Raw genomic sequence first — 20,126 nt, 5'->3', positions numbered from 1 at the left:
TTTAATTTAATTGAGTTTTTTGAAGAAGTAATGAAGAGGATTGATGACAGCAGAGCGGTGGACATGATTTGCATGGGCTTCAGTAAGGCGCACGACAAGATTCCTCTTGGTAGACTGTTTAGCAAGCTTAGATCACATGGAAAACAAGAAGAACTGGCCATTTGAATACAGAACTGACTCCAAGGTAGAAGACAGAGGGGGATGGTGGAAGGTTACATTTCAAACTGGAGGCCTGTGACCAGTGTGCCACAAGGATCAGTGCTGGGTCCACTGCATTTTATCATTTATATAAATTATTTGGATGTGAACATAAAGGTTCAGTTAGTAAGTTTGCACATGACACCAAAATTGGAGGTGTAGTGGACAGCGAAGAAAGGTACTTCAGAGTGCAACGGGGTCTTGATCAGATGGGCCAATGGGCCAAGGAGTGGCGGATTAATTTAAATAAAAATGAGGTGCTTCATTTTGGAAAGGCAAATCAGGGCAGGACTTATATAATTAATACTAAGACCCTTGGGAATGCTGCTGAACAACGTACCCTTGGTTCATAGTCCCTTGAAAGTGGAGTTACAGGTAGATAGGATAGTGAAGAAGGCATTTGGTATGCTTACCTTTATGGTCAGAGCATTGAGTATTGGAGTTGGGAGGTCATGTTGCAGCTGTACAGGACATTGGTCACGCCACTTTTGGAATATTGTGTGCAAATCTGGTCTCCCCACTATAATAAGGATGTTGTGAATCTTTAAAGGGTTCAGAGAAGATTTACAAGGATGTTGCCAGGGCCGGAGGGTTTGAGCTATAGGGAGAGGCTAAATAGGCTGGGGCTGTATTGCTTGGAGCATCAGAGGTTGAGGGGTGACCTGAGAGGTTTATAAAATCATGAGGGGCATGGATACGGTAAATAGACAAGTTCTTTTCCCTGGGTTGGGAGAATCCAGAACTAGACAGCATAGATTTAGATTGAGAGGGGAAAGATATAAAAGGGACCAAAGGGGCAATTTTTCCCTAAGGGGCAGAGGATGGTGTGTGTATGGAATAAGTGCCAGAGGAAGTGGAGACTGGGACAATTATAATATTTAAAAGGCATCTGGATGAGTTTTGAAAAGAAGGGTTTAGAGGGACACGGGCCAAATGCTGGCAAGTAGGACTAGATTAAGTTAGGATATCTGGTCGGCATGGACTAGCTGGACTGATGGGTCTGTTTCCTTGCTATACATCTCTATAACTCTATATTATGTCCAATCCAAGCTGGCAAACTTCTTTCAGCCACATTTTTCTTAACAGCATAAAGACCAACAAGCTTCAGATTATTTAAAGTTGTTTTATCATCAGATATTCTATTTGTTCATACAAATAGAATTTGGTATAATCTCAACTGCTCAAGGGTTTTGTTTTCCTATAAGTGGCTTGTGGATATGTGATGTAGCTAGTAATAATAGAATGCTCATTTTTTTGTCATCACCAGACACTGACACTGCAGTTTATCTTTGCTGATATGCAGCAGTTGATTTGCAAGATGTGTAATTGATGTCTGTTGACTGATTTTTGTTGATATGTTGGGCTACAAGATAGCCAAGTTGATCTTGAAATACAAGTGAGTTACTAGGCCTGAACAGTAAGTTGTTAGCATGTGCTATTTTAGAGGTTACTCTCTCATTTCTGGGGTCCTCGTTTACAACAATTGTTGTTATGTGACAATTAATCCTGTGACCTACAAAGATTTTGAGCTTTCCTGAACAACTTGATGGCAGAATTAAAATTCAATGGATCAATTAAACTTATATTTATACAATGACTTAATTGTCTTCATGTTTGACCAAATAAAAATAATATATTCTGATTATGTTCATTTGTTAATTCAAAGTTTTCAATATTCCAATACACGAGTTAGCTCAGATAATAAACTAAACAATCAGTAAATCATTTAATATAACTGAGTTTTCCAGAGAATATTTTGGAACATGCAAATTAGGTTTACATTCTGGGTTTAAGCATTATGAATGGCTAATCAAAAGTTAAAAATATAACTAAATTAACCTCTTACCTGGAGAAAATGCTCGGTGAAATTGGCACATGTCTTCACCAATCAATTCCTGGGAAATTTGCTGAATCTTTGATCTAACATCACGAAATTTGGCCTCAGACTCATTCAGTAATTCTTCAATGTCATCCACACTGAATAGAAGTGATTATTAGATGTAATATTTAACTGTCACTTGTAAACACTCATTTCATTTATGGAAATTCTACTTGAATTTAAAACAAAATCAAATCTGATATTTCACCATTCCAAACTATTTGACTTTTATTCATTTCAGTCTGATATTTCACCTTTATTAATTTCAGTCTATTGGGTTGTGGGAAATTCAGTTTTTATTATTTGTCAAAAAGGGGATGTTTATTTCTCCCCTAGCCTTTCACTCAGTAATGAATAAATTTCTCAATTCAAAACAATGAGTGAGTTGGAGTGTGCAAATGGTTGGCTAGTCCTTTCAAAGATTCAGAACAACAATTTGAATGGCGCTCCTTGCGGCAATGTGATTCTACAATCAACTCCAATCGTTAGAGTTTATTTTTCTTGGAATGTAGGAACAGGGCAAGCATTGACCAGCAGTGGCATTATTGGAAGTGCGAGAACACTGCACTCCAAATTCTTAAAGTAATCTTCAGAAGTCTCCCTTTATGGTTTGCTGCTTCAACTAGTATAGAGCCTGAAAATTAGCAAATTGAGAACAAAGCCTGAAATGCACATGATGTAGTCATTTCAATATGGAACAAACAGGCCTCCACTCTAAAAAGAAAGCCCTGATTTTAGAAGCAGCCAAGTTCATGGGACTAATGTACTGCAAATTCATATTCATTCGGTGCACAATAAGTCTGTAAAACAGGTCCAAATGACATTTGAATTTCTTATGAACCAAAACGGATATTTCAGTCATAAACATAAGCAAATACTATGCCCTAAAATCTTTAATTGGATCACATATGTGATTACTGCAGTTGTCATTACTGCAGTTTCTTTAGTAACATCAAGAAAACAAAGTAAATAAAAAATTTATTTCCTGTTCTCAATCTAAAAGTTGTAAATTCAGTTTAAAAATTTCTTGGCTATTGTTGAGATACAACAGTCAACTGCCAGGGTTTCAAAAAATTAAAACCAAGTATGACCTAGAAGTTTGTTATTAAAGTTCATATGAATCATCAAACTCACCGATAGTATACGACATACTTTAAGGCAGGAATGTATTGAGAAAGTGGTGGAGAATGCCTGATTCTATAAGGAGGGGCATCAGATGAGATAAAGAGGATTTTTGTCAGGAAACCTAACAGACAAGGGCAATCAAAGTCCCATCCTTCTAGGCTACAAACTTGTGTACAGTACAAGAACTTAACTCCCCATTCAATGCTGCTTTTGTCATGCTGAGGTCAAGATCAACTCCAGATTTTAAGATGCACCCTCAAATTGCATTCATTATCAATTCTCCCTGATCAGAGAAGTGTGTCAGGAATCCTAAAACCAGGTATCACTTATAGGTATCATACATTCCAGAGAACACCTCTGGGACACCCGGACCAACCAACCCAAACAACCCGGAGCCCAACACTTCAACTCCCCCTCCCACTCCACCAAGGACATGCAGGTCCTTGGACTCCTCCATCGCCAGACCATGGCAACACGACGGATGGAGGAAGAGCGCCTCACCTTCCGCCTGGAAACCCTCCAACCACAAGGGATGAACTCGGATTTCTCCAGTTTCCTCATTTCCCCTCCCCCCACCTTGTCTCAGTCAAATCCCTCGAACTCAGCACCGCCTTCCTAACCTGCAATCTTCTTCCTGACCTCTCCGCCCCCACCCCACTCCGGCCTATCATCCTCACCTTGACCTCCCTCCACCTATCACATTCCCAACGCCCCTCCCCCAAGTCCCTCCTCCCTACCTTTTATCTTAGCCTGCTGGATACACTTTCCTCATTCCTGAAGAAGGGCTTATGCCCGAAACGTCGATTCTCCTGTTCCTTGGATGCTGCCTGACCTGCTGCACTTTTCCAGCAACACATTTTCAGCTTCCCACAAATGTAGCCAGGATTCTAATCTGCAGCCAGATCCATGACTGAGCATTTATTTTAACACAGAGTAATTACAGTAAAGCATTAAAAAAAAGACACAGCAATACTTCTGCAGCTAAATAACTCAAATGTTTTACGTGTCCCATAATGTTCCTGTTCCCATAAAATACTGTATTCTTTGACCTACTGTTGGATCTACAAGTAATATTATAAATGACACATGTACACATGCAGATCCTGCATTTTGTTATGATCATAAAATAACCCTAAGATTGGAGGACTAAACTGATAGTACAGGTGCATAATCCTTTATCTGAAATGTTCGGGACCAGCTGGTTTTCAGAATTCAGAATTTTTCGAATTACAGAATAAGTGACAGTTTGATGGTGAAATTTTTAAAAATCTTACCGGAGGACCACACTCACTGAGTAAAACAGGCCTTGAGACAGAATTGAGGCCTACCACTACCTGGCCACGCACCACATTCCCCCCGCCACCCCAACCACGTTGCATCTGAATGACATGCATCGAGTGGATGTCGACTTGGGTTAACTGTTTGCATGCCAAACAACCTTGTTAATGAGAAAAAAACTTCACAAAAAAAACCTTCCGACTTTGGAGCTTTTCGGATTTCAGATAAAGGGTGTCCATCTGTATAAACTGCATAGCAAAGTTCTAATAGACCTTAAACTATAAATGACTGCGTCCCGTTTACTTAACATTTATACTTGTGACTTTAGAAGGGATCCAGGATGACACTATCAGCAGTAATGTGTATCACATGGAATATCACTTCTGTCCTTATCAAACAACATTCATTCAAAATCATAATAGCAACATTTTGAAAGACCTGCTTTATACATAAAAAGTACTCTTCATATGTTGAATTGCAAAGTTAAATATATTTAAATGAAGATGTTATTTCTCACCTGGTTACTCTGTGCAGAAGAAAAATAATCCGTTTGCTTTCAATAGTAATATCACGACCAAGTTTTACTAGCCTCTCATATTTATCGTGCTTAGCATCTAGCTCCTTTTGGAAAGCTGATCAAAACAAAATGAGGAAACAATTAGTTGGTCTACATTCATGATTTTTATTCATCTGTTGAATTATCATTTTCAATGAAGGGTGCAACGTCATTATTACAGAACAGAAACTACAATTTGATTCATTTTGGCTAATATTGAAAAGCACTTCCTGAGAGACCCCAGAGGCTTAGAATGAAACCAGAGGTAACCTCCACAGCACTAGTTATTTAAATCGTAAGAAACCAAGGCCTCTTCCCTCCAAACCACAAATTAAAAGAACCTTCCCACATCTGCAAAATAGCAGTTTAAAAACAACATGACACTTTGGGACAACACTAAAACATCTTGCAGATGTTGGGAATCTGACTAAAAGCAGAAAGTACTCAAGAAAATCAATAAGTTTGCCAGCATCTGTGGGAGTTACTTTGGGAGTTACTTTACCCAAGGTTGAAATCAACTACTAAAGGATTGCTGCACTAATAAGAAAACATGTTTGAAAATTCAAACATAATACACAGATTTTGGGATAATTGATGATTATTATAATATAATTGGACCTACAATGACTTATCAGAAATCTACACGTTTAGTATTTAAGCACTGATTAGATGTATTTTCATGCAGTAGTATAAATGGGGTCCTTGCATTCACTTCTACCGAAGGTATGGATTACAGGACATTGCAGGATGTCTCAGCAACAGACGGCGGAGGGGGCACATAGATTATCAAATACAGCACTGAAGGTCCAGAAGAGGAAGAACACATTGCATTTGCAGAGAAATCAAATCCCACCTTTCCCTCGTATTGCAGTTGTCAGACTCAACCTGGCTTCATGTCCTCCTCCAATTCCTCGTCCAGACCAAAGGAGACATCTAGCAAATGCTGACGACAAACCATCCTGTCTCCTTGTGAACAAATCATGACACAGCACCATGGCACTTAATCTTCTTAGATGAATTCAGAATCTTGGTGAAGTATTGATAAAGTATCTGGAAGTCTCAATTTGTATTTCAGATGTTCTTTTCACAGCTCCAGCAGCAGTAACTATGAAATTGTGAGTACCTGTTAAGTAACACTCTACTTAACATGAACCCATGTTTACTCATTAACTCACTGTGAGGAAAACCAATTACCTGAACTGCTTGCTACCAAAATGCAGTGCAAACTCTTTGATGAGCAGACATCTTTACAAAGCAATGAGCTGTTTTACTATCCTTTAAACAGCTGTTCCTAGCAGTAGCTTTTACTCCTGTACCAAGCCTTACACTAAACACAGCACTCCAGTTTAAGACCCATCTTGACCACTTCTTTAGCACCTCAGTTATTTGGCAAAACCCAGCTACTTTCAGTTTCTTCAAAGCTTCAATTAGTTCTTCTAATGTTTTTAAATTTTGATGGTCACACATAAATATAAATGCTGATCAAACAAATATAAAAATTAGAGAAATATATAAATATAGAAATTAGAGAAGTATATAAATATAACTATAAACTATTAGAGAAACATACATTATGACAAAATGCCTATGGTATAATTGGTCAAACACGCTAAGTGATCATACCTACATAAATCAACAAATGAGAAAATAAAATAAAGTGAATCAGAAAATATGGTGAAATACTGTAATATATTGTAGATACTTAGTGTTTGATCACTTCTTCAATCAAGTAGTCCTGAACCAGTTCACTACTTGTGAAATACAAATCACTGTTATTGGGCAAATGCAGCAATCTATTTACATACAGAAAGAACTCCCAAGCAATGAATGAAAACATGGAATTTACAATTGATGCATTTTACACATTTTGTGTGATGACCAGTTTCATCATACCAGAACTCCATTTTTCTATGAATAGTACAAAGGAATCTTCACATATCCAAAGAATGGCACCTCTGACAACATACCTCAGAATGAAAGGCAATCAAGACAACCTATTCAGGTCCTGTGGCATTTCAACACACAGACTTCAGAATCAGAGACAAGGATGTCATCAGTTCAATATAAAGAAAGGAGGACAAACACATATGGGCAAATGGATAAAGATGTAACAAAAACAAAAAAGAATATACAGCTCTTTCATGGTATCTGGATGATACAAAGTACTTTGTAAACAATGAAGAACCTTGAAGTTATGTAAGAAATGCAACAACCAGCAAGAAAGAGCAGAAAGAAGGAAGTAGAGAGAAAAAGTTACAATGGAGGAGCTGAAGAAATTAGGCAAAAAATTGAGAAAAAAGAAAGAGGGATAGAAAAATGGAAGGAAAGAAAAAAATGAGTGTCAAATACAAAAGATATTGGCTCTAGTGAGGGAAGAAAGGCCGTGCACATAGCAGGAAGACAGTACTTATTTAAGTGGAGTATCTTTAGCCGTGCTTGAGTAGGAGGGAAGTTGCTGTCAGCACACCCACATGATAAAATGCTGATCCTCTGACTCATTTTCAGTAATGTCACAGAGAATTCACTATTTTGAAAATAATCAAAGCATGTTCTCAAGCAAATTAATCATGAGTTTCACAACTATGGTGCTAGGAATTGACCCAGCAGTTACTTAAAACTGATATTTTGACATTCCAAAAATAATACAGCCTTCAACAGTTAAACCAAAGGCAAAGACCTGTAGGAAAGAACATAAAAGATGTTTTGTATTTCTATCGCGGTCCTTCATTCCATTTGAGCAAATACAATTCTTTTGAAGTTCAGTACAATCATTGCTGCTGAAAAAACATTGGCCAATTTGCATATGGTAAACATATGATAATAACCAGAAAATGTATTTGTGTGATTCTGAGTGACAGAAAAATATTGGCCAGTTTACTATGGGTTACTTCGCCTGCTCTTCTTAAAAAAAAAATTGCACAGCATCTTTCACATCCAACTAAGGAGATAGATGGGGTCTCAGTTAAAAGTTTACTCTGAAAAATTGTACCTCTGACAATACAGCACACCAGCAGTACTGCATTGGTATATTAACCTAGACTTTTCTCGGTTATCACTTGGAATGGGATTTGAATCCCAACATTCAGATTTGGACGTGAGTGTTATCTACCAAAGCTAGTATTTAACCATGAAATATTCCAAATAAGTTATTCCAATCACACAGTAACAGATTTAACTCTCTTCTAGAAACGGCTAGGATTGCTCATATTCTGTGAGATTATTAATTAGATGAAGGGTTTATGCCCGAAACGTTGATTCTCCTGCTCCTTGCTTGCTGCCTGACCGGCTGTGCTTTCTCAGCACCACACTCTTTGACTCTGATCTCCAGCATCTGCTGTCCTCACTTTCTCCTAATCCTCTGTAAATGTTTGTTTTAACACCGGTGATAAAAATCTCTAATGACACAGTTGAAGCAGGTTGCCCTCGCCCCACAACAGAAAAAAAACTCAATTATCACAAACTAAACCAATCCACTGGCATTCTCATCATGTGTTACTTTCTCCTTTGGAGTATCCATAAGGTCTGGTTAGTGTTAGATTATGACACCATAAAGTGGCTGCACTGGTTTAGTTTTATCAGGAACCAGAAGAATGCAACATAATATAGATCACCTCCCACTTCATGTCAAATTTTGAGAGACATATTTTGCTTTAATTTCACATTAACAAAAGTTGCGTATACATTCAATGAAACAGGCCCTACTCCTCTACTCAAAAAATAAAAGCAGAATTTTAATTTAGCTGGTCTCAATCATTACACAAATTAATATTTCTACTCCTGCAAGACATCAAGGAATTTTTGTACAAATTAGGACATTTGGTAAGGAGACAATTGGGCTGAATTATGATTATAGAATTTTCTGACACTATCAAGACTTCCAATTTGGTGCAATGCAACAGAATGGTTGGGCCTGCACAAACGTCTGAAAAAAGGCTGAAATCTTCAAGAGAGCAACAGAACCGCAAGAGCAAACAGTGATGTGTTAGATTTATGATAAATTTGTAATATCTTTGTTTAGATTTCATTCTTCAACCATTGAATTAGTTCATGTTTCATACTTCTTGTCACTCCATCTCTGAATTCATATCTAAGTCAATTTTCAATTTGGTTTTTATTTTGGCTTCCTTTTGCTATTTCTAATCTATTCCTGGGTATGTTCTCATTATGTTAGTCACTTCAGTACAGCTATACTCAGAATAGCTTCAGGATGCCTAAAAATGGAATGACCTAAAAATGGGATGAAGATAACAATAACATTGGTATACAAGTAAATTACTTACATTTAAAGGATAACAACACTGGAGAGGCTGGATTTACTTTGCTTTCCCTTTCCTCCTTTCGGTTACGAGGCTGCATGTTATCATGTTTTCGTTTTCGGAATCCACCTGAACTCAAAGAAACCATCGCCTTTCAGAACACAAATTGTTCAGTTTAACACATCATAAACATTAAACAAAATCAAGAATTGATGTGTTTTAATCATGAAGGAAAGCAAGCTCTGCATTTTATGTCAACTTAGACATCAGATAATAATGCAAAAGTATTGATTAATCTAATGGCTGGTTGCAACTCAATTATTTTAATTTGCATTATCATTTATAACAATAAAACTTAATACAGAATGCCCAACTATTACAAGAATAGCTTTGCAATCCCCTTGATAAGTGTAATGTGTTTAGACTGGTGGTGTATTAATAGTTTTATCGTACTCTACTTGTATAAGAATAGTATTAGTACATTCTTAATTGGTGCAGGAATGGATGACAAACATTGATGGAATAAAAATACTTTTAGTGTGCCTTTGAGGTTGGGGATATTCATGGAGCTGTCTCTTTTAGTGAGTAGTTCGATTATCCACCACCATTCAAGACTCGAGCAACACAGCAAAGGATCTATTTACATGGTTTATTATTCTAGGCTCCACCACAATCTCCATCTAAGAATGAAGGTCAGCTAGCCTCCCTTCAAACATGGACTATTGGAAACTCCATTTATTACAATATTTATCCTGCTTTCGTCAGCGTCTCAAAACCTCTATCTGTAATAATGGCAGATACTAATGTGTGACAGGAAAATGTCACAAAAAGTTTCTCAGAGAGATTTTCACTACTTTCTTGTCTCAAAGACTGCACAAAATGACTTCTCCTCCTCCGTGAACTCAATCTCTACCTTAATTCATGCTTTCACTTGCTCTCCCAACCACCATTCCCCTTAAATCTAAACAAAACAAACATGTCAAGGCAATGGTGCAAGGGAATTGAAAGGGATAGGGATAGCGCTTGTGAATGATATACAGCAAAGAATTGTATCAGAAATAAAATTGAAGGCTTTTTATCTGAAAGCGTAAAGTACTTGTAAAAGGTTGGATGAATTAGCAGCGCAAATACAAATAAACGGTTTTGATCTAATCACCACTAAAGAAATAAGGCTTTATGACCACTAAGGATGAGAAATAAATATCACTGTATATACATCATTATGAAAAGGCAGACTGATGGAAAAGGATGACACAGAATATTACTGAAAAAGGATCCTGACTTATGATCTGGGAGTAGGATCAGGATAGATGGAGATTAGCAATACAAGGGACAGAATAAAGTTTGGGAATAGTTTACATATACTGTTGGACACAGTATTCATATTAAGAAATGACTGGAACTTGCAACAAAGGCAATCTATAGTGGTTTGTCATAATTACTGGTTTCCTGGCTGTTTCAGAGACCAGTTAAGTCAACCATAATCTGTTGCCATGTGTAAACCAGACCAGGTAAAGGCAGTCATTTTTATTCGGTGGGGGGGACAGCGGGGCGGGGGAAGAAGAAATCTTATAGAGGTTTATAAAATTATAAGGGGCATGGATTGGGTGAATGGAGAAGGTCTTTTCCCAAGGGTGAGAAAGTCCAGAACTAGAGGGCATAGGTTTAGGGTGAGAGGGGAAAGATTTAAAAGGGACCTAAGGAGCAATGTCTTCATGCAGAAGGTGGTCTGTGTATGGAATGAGACGCCAGAAAAAGTGGCGGAGGTTGGTACATTACAACATTTAAAAGACATCTGGACAGGTATATGAATCGGAAGGGTTTAGAGGGATATGGGCCAAGTGCTGACAAATGGGACTAGATTAAGTTAGGATATCTGGTCGGCATGGACAAGTTGGACTGAGGGGTCTGTTTCCGTGCTGTATATCTCCATGACTTTAGTGAGTCAGATGGAATTTTATATTAATCTGATCCAATAATTTCATCCAGATTTATTAATTAACTGAAGGTAAATTCTACCAGTTCCCATGAGCATCTGGGTTTACTAACTTTTTAGCATTACAATCATGGTAATGTCCCTTACAGTCCTGTTAAGATGAAGTCTTAAAATTGAGAATACCCTCCGTGTTATGTGGCACTATCACTATGCTAAATGAGACAGATTTTGAACAGATCTAGCAAATCAAGATTGGGCGTCCAAGAGGTGCTTTAGGCCATCAACAGCAGAATTCTACTCCAACACAATATCAGACATATCTCTAACTCAACCAATACCTTCAAGTCAGAGATCAACCCTGGTTCAATGGAGATTGCAAGAAGGTATGCTAGGAACAGCATTAGGCATTCCTAAATATTCACTGTCAATCTGATTAACCTACCAAACAGGAATGCTTGCATGCCAAACAGCATAAGCATCAAGCAAGAGACAGAGTTAAGCAATCCCACAACCAATGGCTCAGATCTAAGCTCTGCAGTCCAGCCACATCTAGTCTTGAATGATGGTGGACAATTAAACAACTCACTAGAAGAGGCAGCTCCACAAATATTCCCAACCCCAATGATGGAAGCACCCAGAACATCAGTGCAAAAGATAAGGCCAAAGTCTTCAGCCAGAATTGCACAGCGGATGATCCATCTCAGCCTCCTCCACAAACCCCAGCATAAGATACCAGCCTTCAGACAATTTAATTCACTCCACGTGATATCAAGAAATGGCTGGAGGCATGGATACTAACAACATTCCAAAAATAGTATTGAAGACTTTTGCTCCAGACCTTGCTGCACTGTTAGTCAAGCTGTTTCACTACAGCTACAAGAATAACATCTACCCGACAGTGTGGAAAATTGCCCTTGCATGTCCTGTGCACAAAAAGTAGGACAAATCCAACCCAACCAATTACCGCCCTATCAGTCTACTCTCGATCATCAGTAAAGTGATAGAAAGTGTCATCAACAGTACCATCAAGCAGCACCTGCTTGGCAATAACCTACTCAGTGACGCCTAGTTTGGCTTCACCAGGGCCACTTAGCACCTGATCTCATTACAGCCTTGGCTCAAAAATGGATGAAAGAGCTGAATTCCAGAGGTAAGGTGAGAGTGACAGCCCTTGATATCAAGGCCTCATTCGATTTAGTGTGGAATCAAGGAGCCCTAGAATTAATGGAGATCGAGGGGCAAAGTCTCCACTGGTTGAAGTCATATCTGACACGTAGGAAGATGGTTTTACTTATTCGAGGCCATTCATCTCAGCTCCAGACCATCTGTGCAGGAGATCATAAGGGTAGTGCCGAAGCCCAATTGTCTTCAGCTGCTTCATCAATGACCTTCCCTCTATCATTAGGTCAGAAGTGGGGATGTTTGCTGATGGTTGCACGAATTGCAGCACCATTTGTAAATTCTCAAATATTGAAGCATGTTCAAATGTAATAAGATCAGGACAAAATCTAGCTTGGGCTGACAAGTGGAATGTAACACTCATGACACACAAATGCCAAGCAATGACCATCATCAATAAGAGAATCTAACCACCACCCCTTGACATTCACCATCCCTCTGTCAAAATCCTTGCAGTTATTGTTTACCAGGTTACTCACTATATAAATACATTGGCTACAACAGCATGTCAGAGGTTAGGTACGTAACTTACCTCCTGACACCCCAGAGCCTGCCCACCATCTTCAAGGCATTAGTCTGGAATGTGATGAAATACTCCCTACTTGCTTGGATGAGTGCAGCTCCAACACTCAAGTAGCTTGACACCATGCAGGACAAATCAGCCCACTTGATTGGCATCAAATCCACTCCCTCCACCACCGAAACTTAGTAGCAGCAGTGTGTACCATCTGCAAGACACACTGCAGAAATTCATCAAAGATCCTTAATTAGCATCTTCCAAATCCATGACCACTTCCACCTATAAGGACAAAGGCAGCAGATATATGGGAACGCTATCATCTGCAAGTTCTCCTCCAAGCCATTCACCATCCTAACTTGGAAATATTGTGCCATTCCTTCACTGTTGCTGGGCCAAAATCCTGGAATTCCCTTCCTAAGGGCATTGTAGGTCAACCTACAGCACATGGATTGCAGCGATTCAAGAAGGTGGCTTACCGCCACATTCTCAAGGACAACTCGAGACAGGCAATAAATGCTGGCCAGACAGCAACAGCAACAGCAACATCCACTAGAGAACAAAGACAAAAGTTACTCCTTAACTGCACCTTCCAAACACGGAATTGCAGCCACCTAAGGAAGCAGAAGCATGAGAACATTAACACCTAATGGTACCCCTCCAAGTCATTCACCATTCTGACTTGAAACCAGATCATCACTCCTTCATCTTCACAGTTCAAGAAAGTAGCAAATCATCATCTTCCAATTAGGAATGTGCAATAAATGCCATGATGCTTAAATCAACAAAACAAATCAATTATTACATTGTTTATTTTGTTATTTTTCAGAAAACTTATATATTCATGTAGACAGGGGAAATCAAACTGGCAAAGGTAATTTGAAAGATGAATTTGTAGAATGCTATCACGATATTTAGTGCTACATGAGAGATGCTGTATGAATTTGACTATTTTATCGACTTATTGTGGTTTCAACAATGTGGATGAGACATGGATATAAGTTTGTATCTTGTTATTTGATTAACTTGCAATTTCAAGACTGGAAGTTCCAATTATTCTTAATTAACCTGCCTTGGATGTATTATGACACATATCCAGGGCAGGAGAAACTGGAACTTGGACCTCCTTGCCCAGAGGTAGGAATGCTGCCCATGTGCCACAGTAGCCCTGAAACATGAATTATATCCTTTTCCTCTGCATCTGTCTTGTGATTGGTCGTAATTGCCCCAACGAGTTTTGTGACCACTATATTGTTCTGTAGTAGTTATTCTGCAGCTCCTTCAGTTGAATATCTTCCATTCAAGTGTATTCATCTTAAACATAACTTTTCAATGATTTTCATTCCAACAAACTAAAGTTGTTGAATGGCAGACACCAAGGTCAAGATCGTACCCATCTTCAGTCATGAAGGACTGGCAGTAAGTTACATGTCTTGTCGCTGACCATCCAGGGCTCCCTGAACTGACCATGCAAGGGCACAAGATACAGTACTTCTCAGCTGTATTTGAATGTTATTTGCCATTGTAATAAAGGGCCCAAAGGGAGATTACAATTCAGCTTTGTAAAACATTTTAGTCTCATTGGATGCACCAAGAATCTTGACTTCAGAACAATCTGTATTTGCAACAGGTGTGAATCTGAAAAAGTTTTCATCATTTAACTACTTTTTGAGACATGTTAGCTCAGGGTCTTGAACAGTCTGCAGCACCACCAAACAATACACAGGACCACAGCGAGGGAGCAGACTTTTTACTCCCTTCAATCCTGTTCTCTCATTAGCCCTGTGGCTAATCTGTGACCCAATTCCATAGAGGCAAATGGGACGAGTTTAGTGTGTGAAACATGGTCGACATGAATGAGTTGGACTGAAGGGTCTGTTTCCATGCTGTGTGGCTCTATGATAGTTTACTGCAACAATATTTAGTGGAACCAGCTAAGGATAAAGCTATCAATGATCCGGTACTTTGCAATGAGTTAGGTTTAATTAGTAATCTGGGAAAAATGATAATACTCTGGATGTAAAACTTACATCCAGAACCTCAACCTGAGCTACAAATCTTCTCAAAACTCAGTGATGACAATAGTAAATTCCATATTACTTTCGTAAACTTCTGTACTCCAAATCAAAACAAAAATCCTAAAAGTAAACAAAACTAATTTTTTACATAGATGTGGGAGCAGAGTTGGCCAAGGTTGATGACATTAAATTGTGTAAAAAGTATAATGTTAAATAAAGAGTGAGAAACAAATATTCAATTAAAATACAGTCTATTAAAAATACAAAAACTCAACAAGATAGATCCATTTGTGGTTTACTAGGAAAGTTAAGGATAATATTGGATTAAAAGAAGAGTCTTATAGTCTTATGGTGTGCTTGTAATGTTGAAAAGAACTGAAGGGAGGAAACCAGAGCACCTGGTGGAAACCCACCCAGACACAGGGAGAACGTGCAAACTCCAGAAAGTAGCTAAAATAATTGTTAGTCCTTTACAGACAGTGAAAGGAGAAATTAACATGAGGAATGAGGAAATGGCAGAGAATTTGAACAAATATAGTGTCTACCTTCAGAGGTGAAGCCACGACCTACATTCCAGAAAGAAAACAGGGGTAACTGTGGAGGAAATAAGTGTGTGGATCCTAAGCTAGTTAACATCAACAGAGAAAAATAATTGGAAAATTTTCATTGGACTGAAAGCCAAAAAATCTCGGACCCTAATGGTCTACATTCAAGTGTTCCAAAAGAAGTAGCAGCAGAGATAAAGGAGGTGGTGAGAAAGGTTTTCCAAAACTTCTCAGATTCTTGAATGGGCAGTGAATTGTATTACTGCTATTCAAGAAAGGAGGAAGAGAAAATGAAAGATTACAAGCTACTCAGCAGATCATAGTCATTAGGAAATCACTAGTATCATACCAATTACTACGGATGTTAACTATGATTTTCTGAGAACAATCAGCTAAAATGAATGTGGTTTTATAAGGGGAATCAAATTTTGACAAGTCATTACAGAATTGCCGATGTAGTTAGTAAAGAAGAAAAAAGGAACCAGTTGATATAATGTACTTGGATTTCCAAAAGGCTTTCCAGACATTGCCACACAAAAGATGAAGACTTAATTGGGTTAGAAAAAAAATGTATTTTTAATCAACCTATTTGGACATGACATTTCTGAGGCAGGTAGGACTGGAATCTGTTGCATAGCTGGAAGATTCCTTCTTGTTTGTTGACCAGTCAATAGGAATCAACAGGGCATTTTCAAATTGGCAGACTGTAGCTAATGGGACATCACAAGGATCACTAGGTAACATTATCAGTGAAAATCTCTGGTGAAGCGCTGATGATGTCACCTAGAATGGTGACGAAACAGCTGAAAACAAACCTTCAAACTCAGTGAGCTAACTTACAGACTTATCATCAACCTGAGCTACAATCTTCTCAAAAATCACTAAGAAAAGGAGAATAATTTTCAAAGGCATTAAATGACATTGGAGAAAGTGAGGACTGCAGATGCTGGAGATCAGAGCTGAAAAAGTGTTGCTGGAAAAGCGCAGCAGGTCAGGCAGCATCCAAGGAGCAGGAGAATCGACGTTTCCTGAAGAAGGGCTTATGCCCAAAACGTCGATTCTCCTGCTCCTTGGATGCTGCCTGACCTGCTGCGCTTTTCCAGCAACACTTTTTCAGCATTAAATGACATTGACAGACTAACTATAAGCTGTGACGCTGCTATGAAGAGGCTGTAAAGAATATTTTTCAAAGGCATGAAATGACATTGAGAAACTTAGCATGCAGATACTGCAAGCAATTCAGAAGGTAAATGGCATGTTGGCCTTTAATGCAAAGATCTGGGAGTACAAGAACAAAAATGTTTTGTTACAATTGTACAGGCCTTTCGTAAGAACACACCAGGGAGAAATTTTAGTTTCCATGTCTGAAGAAAAAATATACATCCCTTCAATATGCTATAATGAAGGTTCATTAGATTTGTTCCTGAGAGGGTTGTTCTACATTGAGGAGCTGAGTGAATTAGGCCTGCACTCTCTGGAATGCAGAGGAATGAGGGGGGACCTCACTGATATGGTCAAAGTTCTGAACAGTCTTGGTCTCTTCATCTAACTGGGAAGTCAAGAATGGAGCCACATAGCTTCAGAGTAAGCAGTCAAATTACTTGAGAGAGTGAGAGGAGCAAAGGTTCTTCACTCTGAGGATTGAGTGTTTGGAATTGTCTATCCCAGAAAGTTGTGATATTTATCATTGAACATATTTAAGACAGATGCAGATTTTTGATAGTTAATGAAAGGATATGGACAGCAGGCAAGAGAGTGAAGTTGAAGTATGTGAGCCATGGGCCAAACAGTCCACTCTAATTATTAATTAATATGTTCAGTCTTATTCACAGACACTTCCTTGACCTTTCCATCTCATGTGGTGTTATAACAGATAAGACCATCTCTGACCACACTTTGATATCACTCTCCATCCTTACCCTACTTTTTCTTGGACATCTTAATCATTAAGTTTTCAGATATCTCTGTCATACCCCTTCAATCCTATAGACCCTAGGCCAAACTTCCTTCAAAGTCCTGCTCTGCTCCACCCCAGTTCTTAGCTTGCATCTTTTTCTGATGCCAGTTTCTCTGTTAACATTTTCCCTCATTCCTTCCATAAGACCCACCACCTATTTCCTTGATCTTATAACCAACAAATAACTGTGCATCCAATTTTCTTTTCTGGCTCCCATGTTAATTGATATTTCCAAAAGGCATTTAATTCAATAAGGCTACTGTACAAGATAAAAGCTTCAACTGTATTGAGAATTAAGTGGTATGGATAAAGGATTGGTTAACAAACAGAAGGCAGAGTAAGGATTAATGGGGCTTTTACAGGTTGGAAAAACAAAGATAGTAGAATGCCATAAGGATCCTAGGCCCCAAATTATTTATTCAAACAAGGAGACATATTAATGACTTGGGAGGAGGGGGCAGAACATAATGTCTCTGACAACATAAACATAGGTGAAAGAGCATTCCTTGGAGACATAGGAATCTGCAATGGGTTGTTGATAGGTTGTGTGAATGAACAAAAACTTGCAGCTGGTATTTGATAGAACACACTTTGGTAGGAAGAGAGACTCCAGAAAAGCGCAGCACAGAGGGTTTGCTGGTGCTAGTAGACGGCAAGCATGGAAGAGAAGCAAGTTCTGATTAAAGAAGCAGTTTTTGTCCAGTCTCCTTGTGATTTTTCTCTCATCAGTCATTCCGTGATTGAATCTTTCCCAGGAATTTACCGACCATCACTACTGATCCTTATTTTGTTTCAAGACAGCCTCCCGTAATCTACCTTCCATAAACTTGAACTCATAAACCTCAGTTGCCAGAGTCCCAATTTCTATACTGCCATTAATCCTTCATGTTTAGATTCTTTGTCCCAGCCGAACAACTTTCATTTTAAAAATTTAATCCTTGTTTTCAAATCTTATCACCTCTCTCAACATATAATCTCCTCCAGCATTACAACCCTTCAAAATCATCTGAAGAAGCAGCACTTTGAAAGCTGATGATTACAAATAAACCTGTTGGACTACAACTTGGCGTTGTGTGACTTTTAACTTTGTCCACTCCAGTCCAACACCGGCCCCTCCAAATCATGATTTTGAAATCTCTGCATTCTTTTATAATTCGAGCATCTCTCAGTTTAATCATCTCAACCTTAGAACCGTGCTTTCTACTGCCTTGGTCCTTAACTCAGGTTCTAAACCCCTCTATCTTTCTATCGCTGTTTCTTCTTGTCCAACACAATCCTTATATTCTGAAAGGTCCCTCCGTTATTTTTTTTCTCTGTGGAAGCACCTTGTATGTTTTACCATATGATCTATGATTAAACTAAAGTTGCTGTATAAACGACAATGGTTATTAAGATATCTGTGCGTAACAGTGCCCGACCTCGAAATGAAACTACCTTCTTTATTCATCTCGGCTGCCCCAAGGAATCAAGATGCTTTGCTGATCCAACTTCACTCCGGCCTGGCCTCCCCACACACACAAACACACACAGTCCACGCCGGGAACCTCAAACCGTCTCGGGTCCCTGCAGCACAAAGCTCAGCCTGTAGGTATCTATCCACATTCCTGAACCACCTTCAATTCCACAGTGCAGTCAGAATAATTTTCATGTGCTGGATTTCGATGTGAAATCGGGAACAATAAAATTAGTGGCTGCATGGAAGCAAATCTTAGCTGGATTGTTTCACTTCACCACTAGTCACCAGCATTCAGATCAGGAGACTAAGAGAACAGCAGCAATACTGCAGCAGCACTGCCCACTGGGAAATGTAGTGTCACAGTGCCAATGGAGGTGGACAGCCTGGAAACAGACCCTTCGGTCCAACTTGTCCATGCTGACCAAATATCCTAAATTAATCTAGTCCAATTTGCCAGCGCTTGGCCCATATCCCTCTAAACCCTTCCTATTCATATACCTATCCAGATGTCTTTTAAATGTAATTGTACCAACCTCCACTTCCTCTGGCAGCTCATTGCATATATGCAACACACTCCGCATAAAAAAAGTTGCCCCTTAGGTCCCTTTTAAATCCTTCCCCTCTCACCTTAAACCTATGCCCTCTAGTTTTGGACTCCCTCGCCCCAAGGAAAAGACTGTGTCCATTCACCCAATCCATGTCCCTAATGACTTTATAAGCCTCTATAAGGTCACCCCTCCGATGCTCCAGGGAAAAGCGCCCCAGCCTATTCAACCTCTCCCTATAGCTCAAACCCTCCAACCCTGGCAACATCCTTGTAAATCTTCTTTGAAGCCTTTAAAATTTCAGAACATAATTTTTACAGTAGAGAGATCAGACTTGCAGATAGTATTCCAAAAATGGCCAAACCAATATCCTGTACAGCTGCAATATGACCTCGCAACATCTGTACTCAATGCACTAACCTAATGTAGTGACTCTAACAAGTTCTAACTCTTTTCACGTGAATTTAGCAAATTGTATTTAATCTCTGATGAAAGCCATGGATATACAACAAAGAAAACGGTCTGACTTATAAGTTACAGAACCTAACTGGCTACACAAGCCATCTTCCACCCTACTTCATTGAACCCTAAATAACATTCTATTCCTTCTAGACTGCTATACTATTGTGAGGTTTGGCACAGATACAAAGCTAGGAACCTTGTCATGGTTGTCAGTAGTCC

At 38.9% G+C, this 20,126-nt stretch overlaps 1 protein-coding gene across 3 annotated transcripts in view; it reads right to left on the bottom strand.

Moving 5' to 3' along the window:
* tsnax (translin-associated factor X) overlaps nucleotides 1-19,169 on the bottom strand; it is a 68,685-nt gene extending 49,516 nt beyond the window's left edge. The window contains exons 1-4 of one of the 3 annotated variants that reach the window (XM_072559634.1): nucleotides 18,863-19,169; nucleotides 9,317-9,421; nucleotides 4,998-5,112; nucleotides 2,045-2,175 (exon numbers count right to left, since the gene is read on the bottom strand). In XM_072559634.1, the coding sequence (XP_072415735.1) occupies nucleotides 2,045-2,175; nucleotides 4,998-5,112; nucleotides 9,317-9,392 (322 nt within the window). In that variant the 5' untranslated portion in view covers nucleotides 9,393-9,421; nucleotides 18,863-19,169. Of the gene's footprint in view, nucleotides 1-2,044; nucleotides 2,176-4,997; nucleotides 5,113-9,316; nucleotides 9,441-18,862 lie in introns of those variants that run through there. The other 2 variants (XM_072559623.1, XM_072559614.1) reach the window with 2 other exon arrangements.
* Nucleotides 19,170-20,126: the final 957 nt, after the last annotated feature.

The sequence above is a fragment of the Chiloscyllium punctatum genome, chromosome 3 (assembly GCF_047496795.1).
Source record: "Chiloscyllium punctatum isolate Juve2018m chromosome 3, sChiPun1.3, whole genome shotgun sequence".
NCBI classification, from domain to species: domain Eukaryota; kingdom Metazoa; phylum Chordata; class Chondrichthyes; order Orectolobiformes; family Hemiscylliidae; genus Chiloscyllium; species Chiloscyllium punctatum.
Note: the sequence above shows the minus strand (reverse complement) of the source record. Positions and strands in the feature narration are given on the sequence as shown.